Source organism: Malania oleifera, chromosome 11, assembly GCF_029873635.1.
Source record: "Malania oleifera isolate guangnan ecotype guangnan chromosome 11, ASM2987363v1, whole genome shotgun sequence".
In the NCBI taxonomy this organism is placed as follows: Eukaryota; Viridiplantae; Streptophyta; class Magnoliopsida; order Santalales; family Ximeniaceae; genus Malania; species Malania oleifera.
The window spans coordinates 23,799,985-23,823,274 of NC_080427.1; the positions used below are offsets into that span (position 1 = coordinate 23,799,985).

Here is a 23,290-nt window from a genome sequence, read left to right on the forward strand (position 1 = left end):
AAATGAAAAAAATCAAGTTGGGTCAACCCTTTGCAAACGGGTCGGGTCATGGCTTCACGGATCTGGGTCTAGGGCTTTCCCCCCATAAATTCCATTCTATTCTCCCTTGTTTGGAGGGAGCCCGTGAGGGCTCTCCTCTCCTCTCCTCATCCTCTTCATCCTCTTCATCTTCTTTTTCTCTTAGTTAGTTTTTTTTTTCTTGTCTTTCTTTCCCGCTGGCCTCTCCTTCCTGCTCCTCTGTTCTTCCTCACACCAGCCCCTACACCAACTCCTACCCGCAACCTCTGCTTCCCGCTGCAACTCCTACCTAGCAGAGCCATGGCCAGCCTCCCTCCATCTTCATCTTGCTACAGCCCGCACAGCAGCAGCTCCTCTGCTGTCTCCCTTGTATCTCCTCTGCCCCGAACCACCATCCGGAAACACCAGTAGCAGATCCTTCTCCAGCAGCAGCTCCTCTGCTGTTTGCTCCAGATTTTCAGCCCTCCAGCAGCCTCCACGGCCAGCCAGAGCAGCTTCCAAGCAGCAGCAACAACAGGCCACAGCAGCTCCCTCTCCTCTGTTTCTCACGGCTTGCCATGGCCGTCCTTCCTAGCTCTCTCTTTTCCCTTCTTTCTTTTAATTATTTATTTATTTTTGTTAAGACTTTAAGTATTGCATAAAGTTCAGATTTTTTAGTTTATTTGAAATTTCTTTTAAGATTGAATATTGTTAGGCATTTAACTCTTGTTGAATTTTTTTTCCATTAAACTAGTTCTTGGTGGTTTTAATTAGTCCTTTAAATTAAGTTCAATTCATAAAAAAAAAAAAAGACAGAAAAAAAATATTGTTTAGTTTTGAAGTTTTCCAAGTTTTAATTTTTTTTCTCTTTCTTTTGAAATTCAATTTAGATTAGGATTGGTTCGATTCAAGTTCGTATTTTTCTCATGTGTCGGTATCTTTAAGTGTTAGGTTTGTTTTATTTTGATGCCTTTCGTTTTATTGATGCAATGAGCCACCATGAAATTAATTTAACCCGAAAAGTGTGTATTGTTAGCATGAGTGGCTAAGTTCGGTAACTCGGGTTGTGGGTTGATGTCGTTTGCGTTCCATGGTTTATTAGTTATCCTATGATATCATTGTTAAACTTTTATTTGGTTAAAACTGAAAATTGAAGGAAGCGTTGATAAATCGCTAGCTCTTGCTTCTTGTTTTGTTGTTGACGTTAGGCACATCAAAACCTTGAGTTAATCTAGGATTTTAGTCAACTTATTTTTACATAAAAATTCGGTTGATGCGTAATAAGAGTTTTTATTTTCTTCCGTTTGGATGTGGCCAATTTACTCGATCTTTAGTGACAAAATTTCATCTTACTAATGCCTTGATTGGATTAACAAGAAGAGGAGTAAGGCCTAGGAAATTAGTAAACGGTGGAAGCAAACAGACGTTGAACCCGTAACCCGAGTGTTTGGTAAAATTTGTTTAGTTTTGGTTGCTTTATTAGATTTACATTTTTGCAAAATTGATAAAATTTCAGTTTCATTTTGATAGTTTACTCAAGCTTCTCTCACTTTGTTTACTGTTTTCAAAATCGTAAAAGACCAAAAAGATTTTCAACCCACATTTTATTGCAACAGGATTTTGCTAAACTTGCATAAACACTTTGATACTCAGTGGTCCCTGTGGAATACGATCCTAGACTCATCCTTGATACAACTTGACACTTCTGCACTTGGAAGCATAACTCAGAACGAGTCAGTCGACCAGGGCCTTGGTCAAACAGTTGACTCAGTGAGGTTTCGGTCGACCAAGCCAAAATGAACTGACTGTGCTGGTCGACCGAAAGTGCACCATGTGTGCATTTCGGTCAAATCTTGAAGCATAAAAATCCTAATGAAGTGTCTAACAAATATATGTGTAAATGTGTGTGTTCTACGGGCAATTGAGGTCCAATTTGAAGACACCGAAAAAGTCCGATGTCAGTCGACCTTCGGTCGACCGAAGGGAAAACCCTAAGGTCACTCTAAGGTCATTTTGCATTATGATTGGTTTGAACTCACAAAATAAACCATACATGTGATGTGTATATTTATTACAAGTCGAATACCCTAATTACTATTACAGACAAATTTCACTACAAAAGTATTACAATCAAGAGCATGAATTTGTCTTCAAGTTTTGTGCTTTCACGTGCCATTAATGATCTGTTAATATGGACCTGTACATGAACTAGATGTTTATTAAATATAGGAGTATTTGTCATTATCAAAATCGGGCTTGACCTATAAGGTCAACAACTCCCACTTGAACCTAACCCTAGGCTTTGATACCCGTTGTTGGGAATTAAGAACAAATTCCCGAATCTTGTGAGAAACAAAATAGAGAAAGAATACACGCCAAAGAAAAATCAATCACACGCACAAGATAGTATTTACGTGGTTCGGCAATTTTGCCTACGTCTACGGAGTTGCAAGGTTTTCACTATTATTAGGAAGAAAACACAGAGAGTGCGGTAGTACAATGTTCTCCCTCTCGCTCTCTCGCGAAGTGTGACTGCATATCCTAATCACCCAAAAACAATCATTTTATATGTTGCGCACATGGTTCTGAATGAGCTACAAAACGGGTCCAAAAATTTTTCTCGAGAGCCTTGGGCCTTACGGTCCAAGCCTTCGTTCCATTGACTGAGCCTTAGGATAGAAATCTCTCATTAAAGAAAGGTTGGGTCATCATCCAAATTTAACACAACTAGGCCCCACAAAAGCCCAACAAAAGCTTGTGGGATGTTAAATCAAGCTTAAAAAGTACAAGCACATAGAAAACAATCTTGAAGATCAGTAGCTAGTTTACAGTTGGTTCAAAGTAAAAAATTGGAAATGGGGAGAAAACATACTTCTTCTATAATAATTGGATGCCTTTAATCCCCCCCCTGTGCGTTTACTTCAATGATCAACTAAAAATTGAGTTACGAATTCAAAAAAATGCAAAAGTTAAGATTTTTTTTTAATTGGAAGATGGAATTGGCTAAGAAAATTGTCTTTAAATGCTTTGCAAATTAAGTACAACCTAGCAAAAATCTCCATATTTGATGATGATGATAAATGCACCTAGATGTATACATCTTTTGGAGACTTCTCATTCAATTTAGTATAGGAGCAAATAAGGGATAAAAAAAGAACCCAATCACTTGTACCAATTTACCTTTTTTGAGAATGATCCTCCCCTTAAAGCTTGGCTTCTTGTGGTTTAACTATCCTCCAGTGTAAGCTTTCTTCAGAACATGGGTGGTTGTTAATGGGCTAGTAACTGCCTACATGGATGTGTATGTACTCAATTTGCACTAGTAGTTTGGATGGGTGCTTTCCATTCACTCCACCTTTTGGATAAATGCCTTGTTGAGGCAAGGTTGTCTTCCTCTTAAGGATCGCAAGTTAGCTTCCCCACATGCCCTGTGCATAGGGTTGCATCTTAGATCAGGTTAATTCCACCACGCGACTTGCACATGGGAAACACCTCGAATTAGGTTGGTTTCCCTACGTTCTTTGCATGTGGGGGAGCACGTAAGACGAGATCAGTTCTATCATATGCTTGACATATGGAGTACAAAGGTCACTATTGACCAAGTTGATTCCTACACATGCTTAGCATGTGGGAGACCACCTAAGACTAGGTTGATTACCTCACATGCTTGCATAGGACAGAACCTAGGATCAGATCGATTAAATCACATACTTTACCAATGGAGGGGCACATTGCACTAGATTGGTTCCATTATGTGTTTTATACGTGGGGGGAACACCTCTAATTATTATTTCACTACTTGTTGTGCCCGTAAAAGAGCAGCTTAGACTAGATTTGTACGATAAGGAACACCCCAAATTAGGTAGTTTACTTGTCTTTCACTTTCACCTTGCTCCCATGAGGCTCACCTCCACTTCTAACTCTATTCTCAATAAATATTATATCACTAATGCTATACTTATCTATTAAATATCACAAATTTTCTTATCTGTTACTTTAAATTATTGTACTATATGTATTATTGCTGTCTGGGCATTGTACTAAATATATAATATAATTATTTAAAATGACGAACAAGAAAAAAATGTGATGTTATATATTACATTATATTTTTGTATTGTGTGCAAGTTGGGGATGAACTTACTTAGAGTACATTTACTTTCAAATGTATTTTATAAAAGTTGACGAAATTTGTTAAAACTTGATATTGAACAATCCTAACAAATTAATCTTTTAGATAAAGTGGCAATCTAGTCTTGCATATTATTATTCAAATTTTTTTAAAAAATATTACATTCCTTATTATGACCCACACGCTGTTGAACACAAATCAGATGATTCTTTTAAGTCAGCAAGGAAGGGGAATACGTTAAGATCTGTAACGAAGGTTGAACTGTAATGAGTACCTCTTCTAGCATAGTAAATCCATTCACATAGGAAAAGGGGTGATAGGAAGATGCGATAAAAATCAGGTGGAGAAGGAAAACCTCTCAGGGTGCCCTCAAAATCATCACGAATGCCGAAAATTTTCACTTCCCATGGAGAGAGAGAGAGAGAGCTGTGGGTTGATACGGAGGAATGCAATAGCGGTGGTGCGCAGGGAGAGAGAGCTGTGGGTTGATACGGGGGAATGCAATAGCGGCGGGGCGCTGTGAAATGGGATGGGCTCCAAGTGTCGCGTGGCGTGGGAGTCTACGTGGCGGATGAAATGCAATAGCGGCGGTGCGCTGTGAAATGGGATGGGCTCCAAGTGTCGCATGGCATGGGAGCCTGCGTGGCGGGTCTTAGAACGGAACAGTCCCATTTCTCATGCGTCACTTCTCTCCTCTTCTCTATATTTAGGAGGAGATCGAGACGGAGGATCTTCTCGATGCTTGAAGCTCCTCTTACCTGCACACGTCGCAGCGCTCGAAGACGGAGGAGGAGCAGAAGTGAAGGGTGACCGCTCAAATGGAGAAGAAGCACCTTTCTGCCATTGCCAACGATCTTCTTCACAGATGTGCACTGTACTCTCTGTCTCTCTCGACTGTGATCGTGCTGTTTTGTCCTTCCTTTCTGTTCTTTTGTAATTTATATATTTGAACAATTTAATCCTTTCATTTATTTTCTAGGCAAAAAATATTACTCTGCAATGCAGAGTAACAGTGCAGATTTTTTTTGAAAAGATTTTCCTTATAATCAGATGAAGGCGTGACAAGATTAAAAGACAGTGTAAATATTTCAAAAAAATAAAGATCAAGTGAAGTTATTTTAGTTTTAGAGAAAGTTTATAAAATTTTTGAAACATCACGAAAAATAAATTTTATAATTTTTAATGCTGGGGCTTAAAATCCCTCACTTTCATATGATGAGCTTATTTTATAATGAACTGCACTTAATACTATTAGGGGTTAATTAATTATGATAATTTATCATTTGTAAGGAATTAATACGAAGACTTGAATGAATGTTTTTTCGATTTTTTATAGGTTAAGGATTTTCTAGGGTAAAGAAGATCATCAATTTATATTTATTTGATACGTAATTTTTATTTGTTTGACGTGTCTCCATTAATAGACAAATATGCAGATAGAGAAGGCGACTGCGTCCACCTTGTATTATTTACTTTTTTTATACGAAGTATGAAGTAAGAATGCTTAGCTGAGTACGACTATTTAAGTAAATGCATCTTGGTTTGATATTACTTTCAAAATTTATTAAAACCAAAATCAAAAATGAAAATAAAAATTAAATTGCCCAGTCAGATTTAGTTTAAGTGTAATTTCGACTTGTGACTTTGGTGATCTCAATGTCACACTTCGATTCTGATTCTCCCTTGAGAGTTTATCCTAGTGAATTATTAGGATGCGTCAATGGGTGGGCGGCTTTTATCATCCAAATTTAGTGCCGCACCATAGTGTTCAAAAGTGGTGTGATAATGGTTGGAGTCTCGGGTTATTAAAAAAAAAAAAATTTTAAATGGTAATTAAATTTATATACTCATAGCTGAAATAAATTAAATTTTTAAATTTTTAAATAACGATTAATTATCAAACCATCCCTGAGTCACCAGAAATGTTTCATCATTGAGTACCAGGAATTTAACAATGGAAAATTTAAAATTTAATTAAAAAAATGAAAACATGACTAGCACAATGAAAATATTAAAAATAATTATTTATGTACTCACTCTTCAGTGCTTTGAAGGACAATCCTAATTATATGAAAGTTAAAAATTAACGAAAACATTTTTTGGATGATTTAGGGATATTTTTATGTTAATTTTATTAAAAATTATGTCGTAATTTTGCTTCAAATTTTCTACATTTGAAAATTGTGTATGCACCACTAAAAATAAAGTTTAAATGTTAAAGTATTGTGGCATCAATATAATAGGTCAAAATAGAAAATTTTGATGTTCAATTGTTGTAACAGTTGAAACAGACACAAGAAACTAAAAATTAGTAACACAATACAAATGCACTTGCACAACATGTTTCTGAACTAAGATGGAAATGGAAAATTGAAGAGAGAAATGATTCCAAATCACCTTACCTCCTATTTAATTGAAACAGGAGATGGATACAATTGGGTTATCCATGACTTTGTTCTCTTTAACCATATAAAATCAGTCTTAATCATATCCATATCTTTCATTGAAGGCTGAGAATCTCTACCTCAAGTAGAGCAAGAAAGTGAATCTCACTTTGGCCCCTGTAGAGGAAAAGGCCCACCAAACCACTCTATTCCCTGCTTAGGGGACAAACAAATCATCGCCTCTCGCATGGGAGACGGGGAAATAGCCACTATGCTCTAGGCCTGGGTTTGATTACGCTCCTACTGACAAAAAGAAAGAAATGGATCCTTGCTATATGGAAAATACTTGCTCACCAGATTTTATGTTATACTTTACAGTTGTGATTCAGGCACATTACCAATGATGTTGATGCATAATCTAAACTTTCAAAAAGTTGTAAGATAAGCTGATGATCAGGCTTCTGGGGGGGTAGATTATCACCAAAAACAAGAACAAATAATCAAGTTTTGATAGGCATTGTGACTGGAGTAATTTTGATTGGTTCAACAGGCCTTTTCTTTTATCATTCACAACTTGGATTAGTAACCAAAGACTTTCATTGTCGGCTAACTTGGCTTCATAGGTGCTTGCCAGTCTTCAAAATTATGTGTCAACATCCTAACTTGTTCAGCTACAAAAATGGGGATGTAAGGTTTGACGGCATAGCATTTGCTAGGTCATTGGCTTTGTAACCTATAGAGGACCTCTTTTTTTCCCTTTTTTCTTTTTGGGGAGGATTTTTTTTGGGGTGGGGGGGAGGCTTATCTCTTTTGACATGGCCATGCTTTACATGTCTTATTTCTTCTAAATTTTGGAAATATTTTTTGAACATGTGAAATTTCTTTCAGGGAACTGGACACCTCAGTAGATGCACTGGTGAGGGATTTTGATGTTGGATGGACGCCAGAACTAGGTGATTATTCCAAGAAACTAGTACAATTTTGCAGCTCAAAGGCTCTTCATAGCATGTGTCGTAATATAGAGGAGAAGATCAATGATGGATCCTTTAGCCGTTTTACATTTGACATGATGCTTGCTTGGGAGATGCCAAGATCCCCTGATGAAGAGTCATTCACGGTACACATATTGCCTCCTTACAGATTAATAGGGGATGCTCTTTGCATTTGACTGGCTAGAAGTAAAATTGACTTGTATGTGACAGTCGTATATAGGACATGCTCTTTGCATTTGACTGGCCAGAAGTAAAATTGACTTGTATGTGACAATCGTTTGATTATACTTACAAATATAAATTGCAATTTTTTTTTGTATTTTCATGAATATTGGTTTCTCTCACAGAAGCTAAGTTGCTCCTCGCTAAGCCCAAAAAATTTATGGCTCCCAAAAGGCACAAGAATTCACTTGTTCACATAATAATACAATGTTAGTTGAAGATTTAGCGTAGCAGTCAGGTTTGCATTATATCATTTCCTCATATGCTCCAATGCATCCCTTGTCAATCCTCTCCCATCTGCAAGGTCCTTCCTATGGAGTGGTTGGTGAAAACTTCCACATCTCTTCTTGATATGCATCATTGGAAAGTTGGCGTAATATTCATCTTCATAGGCACCCCATATACACAATATTGAGACTAGAGGAGTTCTAGAGTGGATTAATTTTGCTTTTATGCCCTTCCCATTTTGAAATTCATTAATTGGGTAAGGACTCGGTTTAATTTTCATGGACCAGTCTCGTGGAGTATAATAGTGGTTCAAACTTCAGAAGTAGATTTTGATTGAGGGAGTCACGAGATACAATGCTAAACATTTTCAAAAATTGTGGCAGTTTGTCAAGAAGATATGTGGATTTTGAAGCAGTGGTAGTTCAAAATGAAAAAGCAGCTTAATTGCTAATCATAGATCAGAGTTTCTATTTTCTAGTGGCTGTGAAGTAAGAATAATGAAGCTAAGGCAAGTCAATATGCTATTGCATTAATATTAGCAGAACTTATGGTTGATTAGGTTAGGAGATTGATGAGGATTTATCCCCACACAACTTCTGTAACTGGGGTTCCTTCCTATCATCCTAGAACATGCAGGTGAGGATCTATGCACTGATTTCTCTATAAAGTTGGAAAGAAGTCTTCGTGGTGTTGACTTTGCTTTGTCAATGTTCATATGATATCTATAGGTTTTATAAATATATGGATTAAAACCTTTTGCCTCAATGTGGGGCTGCAGTGATACCATTGGATCATCCAATTCTAACGTCCCCTTTTGCTAATATTGCTAGTTATGATCCTTTTTTCAGCAGATAACTTTAAAAAAAAAAGAAAAAAAAAAGATAGGGAAAAAATAGTTTCCCTTCCAACATCTGAGATTCCTTTTATGCATGGACTTTTCTAGATAGTAAAATTAGTTGATGAACACAATTTGGCTTAAAGGTTCAGCCGGCATTACATAGAACAAACTGTGGGAAGAATGAAATGGGTACTGATCACTATCCAAATCTACTACTGAAGAAGAAGAGCCTCTTCAAGATGGATCTTGGGTTAGAGTTGGCTAGATTCTGGAAAAAAATAGACTTTTTCATTTGTCATTCAGTCTGGAAAAAATAGACTTTTTCATTTGTCATTCAGTCAGTGCCTTCTAAAGTGGATGATAAGAAGAGATCAATTCTAGCAGTGTTGAATACATTACTGTGTCAGCATGAAGTTATATCAAAACAAAATGAACATTTTTAACAGACATATATCACTAATCTTATGTATGTCAGTGCCAATTTTGCTTCCAATATATGGTTTTTATCAGTAAGATTCTTCTCTGATAATGAAAGAATCCAACTAAGATAAATGATAAAGCATTAAGAGGAGGACATTATGATTAAAAAACTAGTCATTATTTTTGTTGAGATGTGATTATTACTATTGGTTTATTTATTTGCTTTTTTTTTTTTCAAATAGGAAGGAAATTACATAAAACAGTTTGATTGGGACACCATTTAGCAATGATCATCTACAAGCATGCCTACTACTTTGGCAAGTGCTACACTACTAAAAGTGTGATACATGTCCTAGGCTTATATTTGGTCTTATATGTGTATTGATGTGTAAGATCTCTACAGCTCCATCACATCACGGAGGAAGAGCTTTTGCGGTGATGGAGTGATTGTTTGATCCATCATATTGCATAAAGTTCACAATACATTCATGCTCAAGTTCAATATTTAACTGATGCAAATGTAATGTTGACAGCGCTTAGCTAGAGAGTCCTAGATGACATGAATCTTACAACAAGAATAGCACCATGAAAAATTGAATAGAGCTGCTTTTTGGAACTCATTACTTGTTTTAATTAAACCATTGAATGAATTTCTATTTCATCCCTAGTACGTTGTTTATTTCTGCTGGACAAACGATGATTTTGTATTACTCATATACATGCATTGTACACTTGGAAGCTCAGAAAAATAACTTGGATGATATAAACTCACTTGTTTTTACTCTACAATCTGAGATTTTCTTCTGCTCTAAATTTTCAAATATGTGCTTTGATATGGGAGTATGGGACTTGCATTTCATATCTCTTACCTAGTTCTCTTTACATTTTTTTGGTTCCGCAGGAGGGCATTGCAAAGGAAAAAGAAGACAAAGAAGTGCCAATGAAAGTGAATCAAGACCAAGATGACATCCCTCTTTTCTATTCAGACCTCATGCCACTCCTTGTAGGGAACTCTTTTTATTTTCTACAGAAAGCTTAATTAATTTATCAGCAAGTAAGCAAGCATTGCTTTAGATGAATATAAATTGCTTAAAAGTTGAAATACACATGTTGCAACTACTTTTTGTTTTTTTGGACAGTTAACAAAACATAGTAATTCAAATACTTAAGATAATACAATTATTATTTGATAAGAAGATAATACAAAATAAATAGTTATGAATAGAAAAGTTCATGATACATTTGGTTTTGGATTCAGTTTGTGTTATTTTTCTACACATTGATTATTATACCATTTTGGCAGGTCGATAATGAGCCATGTGTCGGAGAAGATGCATTCGTGTGGCTGGCATCAATAGTTCCATTAGTTGCTGACATCATCAATGGGAGATTCACTTTTGAATGTCTAACAGAACCTACAGGCCTCCGGCTCCATTTCCCAGCTTATGATAAATTTATAAATGAAATAGACAGGTAATGCATCTTGGGTTATTGATTTTTTGTCGCTGAAAGAGTGCAATAATGCAGAATTATGTTGAGGAAGAAACGCTTGTGTACATTCACATGGAAAAAATATTATGCTACATTTGGTTCATAGAATGAAACAAGCATTGTATAGGGAGTCAAAAAAAAAAGGAAGTATCATTTTAAGCCAAATGACCACATGAAAGTTGGTGTTATTCTAGCCAACATGGAATGTACAAGGAATGGTTATTCCCAAACAGGGGCTAAATCCTAAAGAAAAGGCAAGTGAACATGTCATGGTGAGGGTGGGAGGGTGGTATTTTTGTCATTTAGTTTATATTTTATCTGCATTGAAAGCGAAGAATACTTTGTTTTGTTGCTATAGAAGCTTTATTTTGATCTTCTACTTTTTGATGATTATGTTAGGTTAAGAGGACAACGCATAACATTACTCATCAGATTAAAGCATGCTTTTATTTTTAAATAAAAAGGCACATATTTTAAATCATCCTAAACACAATTTTGCTTTGAACATGCTAGCATTTGAAAAACATAAAATCATTATAAATTATGGGAAACTCAAGAAGCCATACATGAGCAAGATTAGAACTTGGAGACATTATTGTTTTCCATTTGTCTGCGTATAATTTAATATATTTGGATTTAATTTTTTATGTAATTTTCAGCATTTAAGGATTTTCAATTATGTTTCATTCACTAGGAATTTGCTCTTATTTCTAAAGTTATGTTTCTTTAATTTGGAATTATTACTATTTTCTTGATATTGTTTTATTATGGGATTTGATTTTTTTTTTTCTTTCTAGAGATTGTTTCCTTATTTAGTATTAAGAGATAGCCTGTGCAAATGCTTGGTGTGTGACTTCAAAGACAGATATGAGAATTAAACCCTAAACTGAGTCTTGCTTTATTTATCTATTTCTTTTTATTATTTCCTTTTATCTTCTTTAAGTTTTTGCTTTATTTTCTATGATATTCTTGCTGATTCTCTGCTGCCAATCAGTCCTGCATCACTTTGGAATATTGAGATTAAATCCTAAATTGAGTCTTTCTTTGGTTTTCTTTTTCTCTTTGTTTCTCCCATTTATTTTCTGTTGCCTTTTTTTTTTTCTTATAATTTTATATCATTTTCTTGGGGATTCTCTATCATTAATCAGTCCTGTGTGAATTTGAATGGTATCACAGCCTTATCTCAATCCTCTCTCACCACCATCCATCACCACTTGCCCCAGACAGCCATCAAACAACCATCGAATCATGTCTTACTAGCCATAACTGAAATCACACTGATAGCCACCACCCATTTCACCCAACCAACATATCTTCCTTGCTCAATCATGACCATGATCAGAGTACCATCTTGTTCGAAACCTTGCTCGCAGTAGTTGCATCACTGCAAACTTGCTTCTGTGCATCTCCAACATTGCAGGCTCATAGCTCTTTCATCTGCATGTGACATTGAATGTGAGAACTCACTTGAGTCCCTAACCTAAAATCTTAATTGGATCCTTGCTGCTATCATCACCACCCCACCATCACCCTTGCATCCGTACTGCCATTTTTATACCAAATCCTTGCCAACAACTATGGTGACCAAGTGTTGGGCTTTTGTGGAGCCTAGTTGTGTCTTAATTTGGATGACGACCCGATCTCTGTTTAATTAGAGATTTCTATCTAAAGGCTTAGTCCATGGAGCGAAGGCTTGGGTCGTGAGGTACAAGTTGTACTTGTGGGGGTCCGGGGGCAACGCCCCCGGGGAAAATTTTTGGAGCCCATTCGGAATGGAACCCTAGGCGCAACATATAAAAAGGGTGCTTTCGGGTGATTAGGGTTTGGTGTGGTTGTATCCACGAGAGAGAGCGAGAGTGAGAGAATTGTATCGCCGCACTCTCTGTGCTTTCTTCCTGATAATATTGAAATCCCTGCAACTCCGTGGACGTAGGCAAAATTGCCGAACCACGTAAATATTGTCTTGTGCGTGTGATTGAATTTTCTTTGGCGTTATTCTTTCTCTATTTGTTTCTCACAGGTTTCGGGAATTTGTTTTCGTATATTCCTAACACCAAGGACCATCTAACCCTTGATGGTCCATGTCCTTGTAGTATGTACAAATCTAGATCTACAATATTGGAAGGAGGAAAACATGGACATGAATGGGGAAATGGCGGAAGTGATGGCCCATTTAGATATGTTGATAAAAGAGGCCATAGTTATGACTAAGTGAGCATTTCCAATGGTTACCGAGCCAAGCAATCGACATAATATTCTTAAAACTGAACAACATGGTTGACCGAAAAGAGTTTATTGTTGATGGAAAAGAGAAAGGAGAGGTATGTGGAGATGCTTGTTCAGCTCGTGTCAAAACAAGAGTTGCATCCTGTGTTATCAGCTATAGGATCTGAGGGAATAAAGGATGTTAAAAATTGACATACAAGCCCAATGAATTCACGAAGGGACTTGTGGATGTGGAAATTGTAGAGATTAAGCCATCAATGGAGTGTAAGTCCATTGATTTCAAGAATGAAACAGAGAGATTGCGTATGTGGAATTTATCATTCTCGATAAGTTTATCTTCAATGACTTTGTCCACTTGCATTCATAATTATTTTTAAAGCTTACGGTATATCATTCATTTCCAGTTTTGTGTATTTTGTCAATTTGTCAATCTTCAAATGTTTCAACTTCGTGGTTAAAATAATTTCAACCAGGGGAGAATGACATCAAGAGGTCATGTATGAGTAAAATTAAAGCATTTGGATGTATTCATGTTTAGCATAAGTGTAGGCATAATTTAGGATATTTAGACTTAAACATGTAATTTTCAGCATTGAGGGATTTGCTATTATTTCCTAGAGATTGTTTCCTTGTGATATTTGATCTTAGTTCCTAGATTTGGTTTCCTTGTTTAGCATTAGCAAAAAGGCTATATATAAAGATGTGAGGGACATGTTTGAATATTGAGACTTAAATCCTAAGTTGAGTCTTGCTTTGATTTTCCATTATCTTTATTCTTCTAATTCCGTTTCCTTGTTTAGCATTAGCAAAAAGGCTATATAAAGATGCGAGGGACATGTTTGAATATTGAGAGTTATATCCTAAGTTGAGTCTTGCTTTGATTTTGCATTATCTTTATTTTTCCCGTTTACTTTTTGTGACCTTTTGCTTAATTTGTTCTCATTTTCTTGCTGATTCTTTGTTGCCAATCATCTTGCATCATCAACAAATCACCTCCTAATTTGTGTAACCAGTCTTTTTGTAACTGCTTACTTCTACAAGAAAAAAAAGGAAAGGAGGACTTCGAAAGATTTTGAGCTGTGAACTTTGTAGGCAATTGGAAAGTAGATACAGTATGTTTCATTCAATACACGAAAATTTTCATATTTCTTTTTCTTTCATATTCCATTTGCTTTATTGTTTAATTCTCAACCATCTAAATGACGTTCAGATATATTTCATATTGTTCTTGATGTTCATACTGCATGTTAGCTGCATCAAGCAAAAAGATAACCAAAAGCTTGAGATTCTTATAAACCCTAACTACTGGCCTAGTTATCTTGGGAACTGCTTATGGACCCCCAAAATCAAAGGGAATGTATATTCCTTTTTATTGATTAACTAAATCAAAATTTAAAATTTCGTCACTTATTTCAAAATAAAATTTGGTCAAATGAATCCCCAACAGAAACCCAGTTGTGTTGTCTTACACCTATGAACTGGGCAATGCAATACGTAGGACACACTTGCTGTGTCAAATGGAATTCCATTGACTTGCCTCTTAAAGCTTGGTTACAATATGCCCCATAAAATTCCCTTTGAATTTTGCTTGTAATCATTTGAAGGGTTAATTACTGTACATCCTTCAAGTAGTAGTGAAGTTTGCTGCTTTGCTCCCAAGTGTGTCTATGCTTAGAAGTGCATTTAGGGCAAAAGAGTCCAGCTGCAATTAAATTGGGGATACTTTATCCTTCATTATTAAGCTAAGAAACACAGCCACACAAATTTTCATCTTAGATATAATATATATGTATATACACACACACACACATTGAATTAGGTAAAAATTGGACAAGACAGCAAGTTTGAACAGCCCCTGATAGAGTTTGATGCCTTCGTAGAAGCCTCTTGCTGCCAAGTGCATGCTTTTAGAGCAGGCATTCGATACAAAAATTGCTGGGGGTGAGGACCACATTCAAACCACCCCTCCAAGGAGACCCTTGACAGGATGAAAACCGGGATATTATCCTCAACAGCCCCCTGGAATTGGACAAAATTGTCTGGGCTTGGTAGTTTCTCGTGACCACCATAGGAGCAAGCGATATGGAATCAATCCAATTTCATGAATGCAACTATTAATGGAGAATGAATGGTGGCATCAACAATATTTGTGATGACGTCCAAGTTCTTTTTTATTTCTCTAGGCTGTCAGAAGCATCTCAAAGTAATTGAACATAATTACCACTCCTCAGAGTCCCCTCAAGACAAAAGGAGTGGAAGAAAAAAATGGAAAGTGCTGCAGGAGCTCCCAATGGAATATTTCAGTTGCACAACATTTATTGGAAGTGCAGTTGAAAATGGCTTGTGTAGCTCATTTATTTTTCTTTTTTCCTCTTTTGCGTGTGCATTGATTTTACAGATGCATAAAGCATTTACAGAAGCAGGCAACACCAAATGGCATGGAACTAGCAGATGATGAATTTATATTGCACGTAGAGGGAACTGCGAGCACACAGAGAGTAGTACGCCATATTGGAGGAACAAGTTGGCCTGGTTTGTCTCATATTTCTCTCTATCTACATTTGTATGTGCTACTAGAATGAGAACTTACTAATTATTTTTGTTCTCTGTTTCCATGATTGATGCTTATATTATCCTTATTCTAGATCTAATTTTTATAGGTAGGCTTACTCTAACCAATTATGCTCTCTACTTTGAGGCGTCTGGAGTCATATCCTACGAAGATGCACTTAAAATTGACCTATCAAAGGACAGTCAGCAGATTGCAAAACCAGCTTCCACGGGCCCTTGGGGTGCTCCAATTTTTGATAAAGCCATAGTCATTGATTCCTCAGAGTTGTAAGACCACTCTTTCTCATAAAAATTACTTTTCTTATTAAATAAAAGTAAAAGCAGCCTACACTCAGCCCTATCAATTATTCAGTGTTAAAATTTTGGTGCGGTGTTATACTTTTCCTCTTTTTCTGGTGTAGTTGTCAAGATTTTGGTAGCATGGATAAGGTTCTTCTTATATCCTATCATCCTAGTTGTCACAGGCTGAACACTTCCCACTGTGTGAATTGGCACTGGTTGTAGCACAAATGTTTAACTAGTTTGCCAAAAGTAAACCACAAACTCACCACGAACATGTTCACAACCATTGAATACAAATTACAAGGAAGCAATAAGCAAGCATGAAAGTAAACACACAAGTCAAGTGAAGGAGGCAATTAGCTAACCATGTTTACAATATCTAGTGAGTTATACAAGATTGATACATATTCTCATCCTTCCAATCTCACTCTGGCACTATTGAACATCAATATGGCCAAGAAGTCATACTCCCATTTTTCTCCAAGGCATTACTTTACCAAAGAATAAAACCTCCACTAGTATTCACATGATGGTTTCTCATCCAACGCGTACAAGACAACTAGTCACAAGCAAGCATAATGCCCTATACATGCTTGGCTCATGACGCTAGGGGAGGTTGCTCCTTTAAGAACGTATATGCACATAATGTTGAGGCTTCACATCCATATATGCTACGAAGCACTCCCCCTGCAATATATTATGTGTGATTGACCATGCCAAATTCAACTATAAAAACTAGTACTAGAATAAAAAAAGTGACCTTGGGCTAGGGGTGTAATCGGTTTATTACGGTTTGGTTTGTATGTATTAAAATAGAGAAAATACTGGAGAACATTAAATGCTTCAAGGCACGTTACAATGTTGTTTTCCTTAAAACGTTATTTGCCTCCACCAGATCGGTGTGTATTGAGTCAACAAATACGTTTCCAGGATACAATGAAGCACAGAATATAATCTGATATTAGTTTGCGTTATACACAAATGAAAACTAATCACAAACACCCTTAGAAGAATCTAAAATAAATTTCTGGAATTCTGTTTGTAGAAAAACAGAACTCAGATTTGAAGAAGATATAAATTGTGGAAATTTTATGTGAGAAAAGAGGAGAGAATGATGAATTTTTTTTATATTTCTTTGAGTGAATTTTGTCTTTAAATAGATAGAATTATACCTTTTTCGAAAGGTTACATATGTTCATTCGCGAAGCAGATTTCTGAAAACGCACCAAGCATTGACCTGATTGCACTAGGCATCGACCTGGTCACACCCTGCTCGAGCCTTGGTCGACACATTCTGGAAAACCAATTATTTCTTCATGTTTAGAAGACCTGGTCGCACTTCCAAGGTCTCCTGGTTGCGCCTTGGTTGAGACATTCTGGAAAGGCAATTATTCTAACCATTAGATTATTTATATGGTTTAGATCACACCACCACTTGATCTTATAAAAAATATAAGATTAATTTTAAGCCATCCGATCATGATTGCTAAGTGCTTGTACGCCAACTCAATGCGCCACTAGCGCCCTACAGCCCATGCGCCACATGCGTGTGTGCAAGCGATGCGAAACCGTCTTAGGGTGCACTAGAGTGCTCACTAGCACTATCTCTTAACCAACTTTAACAGATTATTCCACCTTATCATTTATTAATGACTTTTCTTTTTCCACTCTTTCCAATGTGGGACAAACCCGCATTGCATTAAATATATTTTAAAAAATATTTCAACATTCCCCCACCATTTTCAAAATATAGGATGAAAAACAATTTATCAGATTAGAGAAAATTTATGCATAAATGATGGTGTTTTTAGAACTTGAACCTTCACTTAGTGAATACATATCAAATTAATCAATGATTACATAGTAGATGAACTTTGAAATACTTGTCCTCTTTTGATTAATCGGATACATATCCCACATAAATTATCAGATCTTTGGGTGTTACCAAAAGCCAACGCGTGGATTGGCCTTGCATTTATATCCTAGTTTAATAAGTGCTCTAGAGATAAATCCATTTCTCATAGGAAGCGGCACCACTTCCGACACTCACATAGATAGGTTTATCAAAGATACCCCTGTAATTAAAGTACCTCACGGAATCTGTTATAATCCTATTAAGAGCTTACGCTCAACCTTCATCTTTTTCATATTACAGGTACGAAACACTATTTTCCTTCAGATGGATTATGTGACACATATACATTTTAGTGCTTCCAGTCACTACAGATGTACTTTGCTCATTGAACTCAAGAGTTTGAAAATTTGAAGTGTTGAGTCGAGTTTCCATCATTGGTGACTATGGGTTATGGATTTAAGTCCCATCCCCTTTTATGTTTTCTAGACCATGTCTCTTGCAAGTCCTTTTGTTAATGGATTAGCCTAATTTTGGTTTAATCTTACAAAGTCTATGGTAATTATACCATTAGTAATTAATTGCCTCACATAACTATGTCTTAGGCCAACATATCTGGATTTACCATTATATATAATTACTATATGCCCGTGACAAAGTTGCCTCACTGTCATAATGGAAAGATATAGGTGGCATAGGCTTTGGCAAGAATGGAATTTCTAATAGCAAATTCCTAAACCATTTTGCCTCTTTGCTACAAGAAGCTAAAGCCACAAATTTTGATGTCATAGTGGAATCTGTTATAAGGCTTTGCTTCTTTGAACCCCAGGAGATAGCTCCTCCACCAAGGGTTGTATCCACCCACTGGTTGATCTATGATCATTACGATCAGTGATCTAATTGACATCTGTGAATCCTTCTAAAATAGTAGGATATCCTTCATAATGTATGCCATAATCCATAGTTTTTTTCAAATACTTTAACATTATATATAGCATGCCAATGAATATCACTAGGATTACTAGTATATCTGCTAAGTTTGCCTACAGAAAATGCAATATCAGGTCTAGTAGAATTCATAGCATACATCAAGCAACCAATAACTCTAGCATATTCTAATTTATTTATTGCTCTACCAATGTTAGGATATAATTTCAAATTTGCATCAGAATGTGTGCTAACAGATTTGCAGTCATAGTGATTAAACTTTTTCAATATCTTTTTAATATAGCGTGATTGGGTGAGAATCAATTTATCATTGTTTCTAATTATTCTAATACCGAGAATCACATCTGCATTACCCATATCTTTCATATCAAAATTAGATGACAACAGTTTCTTAGCACTTTCAACAGTTTCAATATCAGTACCAAAAATTAACATATCATCAACGTATAAGCAAATAATTACACCTTTATTTCTATTGAACTTACTATACACACATTTATCAGATTCATGTATCCTAAAGCCATTTGAAAGAATAACTTGGTCAAAATTTTCATGTCACTGTTTTGTGGCTTGTTTAAGTCCATAAAGAGACATAACCAACTTACATACTTTAGATTCATTTCCAGGCATAACAAAGCCTTCAGGTTGTTCCATGTAAATTTCTTCATCCAATTCTCCATTCAAGAATGCAGTTTTTACATCCATTAAATGGGTTTCGAACTCGTAGATGGAAACTAAGGCAAGCAAGACTCTTATAGTTGCAATTCTAGCAACTGGAGCATAAGTATCAAAGTAGTCTATGCCTTCCTTTTGTATAAAGCCCTTAGCTATTAACCTTGCTTTGAATTTGTCAATTGTTCCATCTACCTTCATTTTCTTTTTGAGATCCATTTACAACCTATTGGTTTTGAACCAGAAGGTAAATCAGCCAATTTACAGGTTTTATTACCCATGATAGAATCCATTTCATCGTTTATAAATTCTTTCCAAAAAGTAGAATCTTGAGACCTCATTGCCTCTCCATTAGTAAGAGGATTTGATTCCACACTTGGTGAAATTATAGTTTGTCTAGAGTGTGATTCTCTAGTACCTTCTACTAGGTCGATTATGAAATCTGGTCCAAAAGACTTTGTTGTTCTCCTTCTCTTACTCCTCCTAGGTTCACTAGGTTCAGAAGGTTCACCACTAGTACGATGTGGCTTCAAAGTTTCATTGATTTATTTTGATCACTAACCTTTTGTATGGAAGTGAACTTATATTCATAAAATTTTGCATCTATGGATTCTATCACTGGATTAATTCCTATAGAATCATTTGGTTCAATTACCAAGAATATGAAAGCTTTACTATGTTCAACATAGCCAAGGAATACACATTCTATTCCTCGCTCACCTAATTTCCTTATCTTAGGTTCGGGAAGCCTTAGAATTGCTCTACAGCCCCAAATCTTAAGATATTTTAAATTAGGCTTTCTTTTATTCCATAAATCATATGGAGAAGTCTTAGTCCTCTTAAAAGGAACTCTGTTTAATATATGACAAGAAGTTAGTAAGGCTTCACCTTAATAACCACTACTTAGTCTTGAATTTGACATCATGACATTGACCATTTCAACCAATGTTCAGTTTTTACTTTCTGCCACTCCATTTTGTTGTGGAGTATATGCTGCAGAAATTTCATGCATCGCACCTATTGATTCACAATAGGCGGGGAAGTGATATTCACCTCCTCTATTCGATCTAAGACACTTTATCTTAGTGTCACATTGGCTTTCAACTTTTGCCTTATAAACCTTAAATTTATCAATTACTTCATCTTTAGTATGCATAAGATAAACATAACAAAATCTAGAAAAAGCATCCATAAATGTTATAAAATATTTTTTGCCTCCTATGGTAGGTGTAACATGCAAGTCACATACATCACTATGCACTAAATGAAGTAAAGAAGAAATTCTAGCAGTTTCGTTAGGAAAATGTTTTCTGGTTATTTTGGTTTTAATACATACACTGCATTTATCAATTATGTCATTTACATATCTAGGAATTAATTCCACATTAGCCATATCATGCAATTTTGTAGTATTAATATGTCCTAAACAATTATGCCATAAAGAAAATGAATCAACAATATAAACAAAAACATTCACTTTATTGATATTAAGCTTAAACATACTCTTATACATATAGCCTTTTCCCACAAAGACTCCACCCTTGGAGAGTACAAATTTGTCAGATTCAAAACTAACTTAAAGCTAAACTTATTAAGTAGGCTTCTAGAAACTAAATTCTTCCTAATTTCTGGTACATGGTATACATCAGTGAGAGTTAAACTTTTTTCAGAAGTAAATTCAAAAGTAACATCTCCTTTGCCTTTGACCACAGTAGTGGATGAATTTCCCATGTAGAGAGCATTGCCATTTTCCATCGGTTCATGCTTTGAGAATGAACTCTTTTTGCAAACATGCCTTGTTGCACCTAAGTCAATCCACCATGCATAGTCATCTTCAACAACATTGATTTTAGAAATCACAGCCACAAACTTGTTAGAGTTTGTTCCATCTTTCTTTTCCTTGAGAAGACGACACTCATTTTTGTAGTGTCTAGGTTTTCCACAATGGAAGCATGAACTTTTCTTTTCTTTATTTTGATTCTTGATAGAATTGAACTTACTTTTTAGATTCCCTTTCTAGGGATGTTGGGGCTATTTAGAGCCGCCTCGTTTCCATCATATGCACTTTGGAAGTATGCTCTTCTGCACTTTTTTGGTTCTTCTACACATTTTTGGTTCTTCTACACTTTTCTAGTTCTACCTAAACACTTCCTCAATTTGGAAATGTTGGCCCAGTTGTTTAAGAGACATCATCCTTCCTGTGCTTCAAAGATTTTCTAACATCTTTCTAGAATGGAGGTAACTTATCAATAATAGACGAAATAGAAATGCATTCATCCATTTTCGTATTATGTTGATTAAACTGGTTAAGGATATGCATAGTTTCATGAAACCACTCTACAACAAGCCTACTATCAAGCATGGTATAATTGAAAAATTTTCAAGTTAGAAATTTCTTACTAGTCGCATCATCTGTGAAATACTTAGTCTCAAGTACATTTCACAACTCTTTCGCAGTAGCCATATTCTGATACAGATCGAACAGATTGTCTGACATTGGATTGCAAATGTGGCCTTTGCATATATAATATCTTGTTCCCATATATAATATCTTGTTCCCATTTTAGCCTTGCACGTCATTGAGCCAAAGTCTCATTCTCATTTACAGCAGGTTTGGGGGTGGTTAGAACATAAACCACTTTGAGACCCGCAAGAAGAAAGTGCATCTTTTTCTACCAGCGCCTGAAATTGCTTCCATCAAATCATTCAAGTTTGACGAAATCTGCAGCGAATTCCCTCAAGGTTGAAGAACCAACCATTTTGAAAATAACATTTTAAGATTGTATGTATTAAATAGAGAAAATCCTGCAGAATATAAAATATTTCAAGACACGTTATAATGTCATTTTCTTTAAAACGTTATTTGTCCCCACTAGATCGGTGTGTATTGAGTCAGCAAATACATTTCCAAGATCCAATGAAGCCCATAATATAATTTGATATCACAAATAAAAACTGATCACAAACACCCTTAGAAGAATTTGAAATAAATTTCTGGAATTCTATTTCTGCAAAAAAACAAAACCCAAATTTGAAGAAGATATAAATTGTGGAAATTTTATGTGAGAAAAGAGAAGGGGAGTGATGAATTTTCTATATATTTCTTGGAGTGAATTCTGTCATTAAATAGATAGAATTATACCTTTTTCGAAAGGTTACATCTGTTTTTTCGCGAAGCAGATTTCTGAAAATGCACCAGGCGTCAACCTGGTCGCGTTCTGGTCTAGCCTTGGTCGACACATTATGAAAAATCAATTATTTCTTCATGTTCAGAAGACTTGGTAGCACTTCTAAGGTCTTCTGGTCGCGCACTGGTCGAGACATTCTGAAAGTCAATTATTTTGACCGTTATATTATTTATACGGTTCAGATCGCAGCACTTGATCTTATAAAAAATATAAGATTAATTTTAAGCCATCCGATCATGATCAATGGTCACGATCTTGCAACAGGGCAAAGTGTTAAGTGCTTGTACGCCATCTAAATGCGCCACTAGCGCCCTACAACCCATACCACGCGTGCGTGTGTGCGGACGGTGTGAAGCACTGTCCTAGGGTGCACTAGAATACACATTGACACTATTTCTTAACCAACATAAGAGATTATTCCACCTTATCATTTATTAATGACTTTTCCTTTTCCACTCTTTCCAATGTGGTACAAACCCACATGACATTAAATATATTTTAGAAAAAATTTCAACACGGTTATGGGCCAAATTGAAAACCGAATCAAACCTTGCGATTTTTAGTATTACCAAATCGAAACTGAAGCTGAACAAAACTTATTGTTCCTAGGGAACCAAACATTTGGTTGTTGGGTTATGATTTTTTCGATTTTAAACCAATTTTTTTTTTTTTAAATTTAATAATTGTTTTTCACAAAGGTTGTTGAGAATCTATTGTGCATTTTGATTTTTTATAATGTTTTATAATTTTAGCAAAATTTAACTTGTTAAGTAGTTTATACAGCTGAGAACATGTTGGTCTTGTCGGACCTTTTCTTTTTATTCCTAATTCCTACTAGCTTAGTAGC

The 23,290-nt window shown here is 35.8% G+C and overlaps 1 protein-coding gene across 1 annotated transcript in view; it reads left to right on the forward strand.

Moving 5' to 3' along the window:
* The first annotated feature begins 4,589 nt into the window (after positions 1–4,589).
* The window catches only part of LOC131168602 (uncharacterized), a 37,724-nt gene continuing 19,023 nt past the window's right edge, over positions 4,590–23,290 (forward strand). Inside the window, exons 1-6 of the mRNA XM_058128160.1 lie at positions 4,590–5,003; positions 7,402–7,630; positions 10,115–10,216; positions 10,517–10,686; positions 15,329–15,462; positions 15,591–15,768. Coding sequence (XP_057984143.1) covers positions 4,948–5,003; positions 7,402–7,630; positions 10,115–10,216; positions 10,517–10,686; positions 15,329–15,462; positions 15,591–15,768 — 869 coding nt within the window. The 5' untranslated portion in view covers positions 4,590–4,947. The remainder of the gene's footprint in view (positions 5,004–7,401; positions 7,631–10,114; positions 10,217–10,516; positions 10,687–15,328; positions 15,463–15,590; positions 15,769–23,290) is intronic.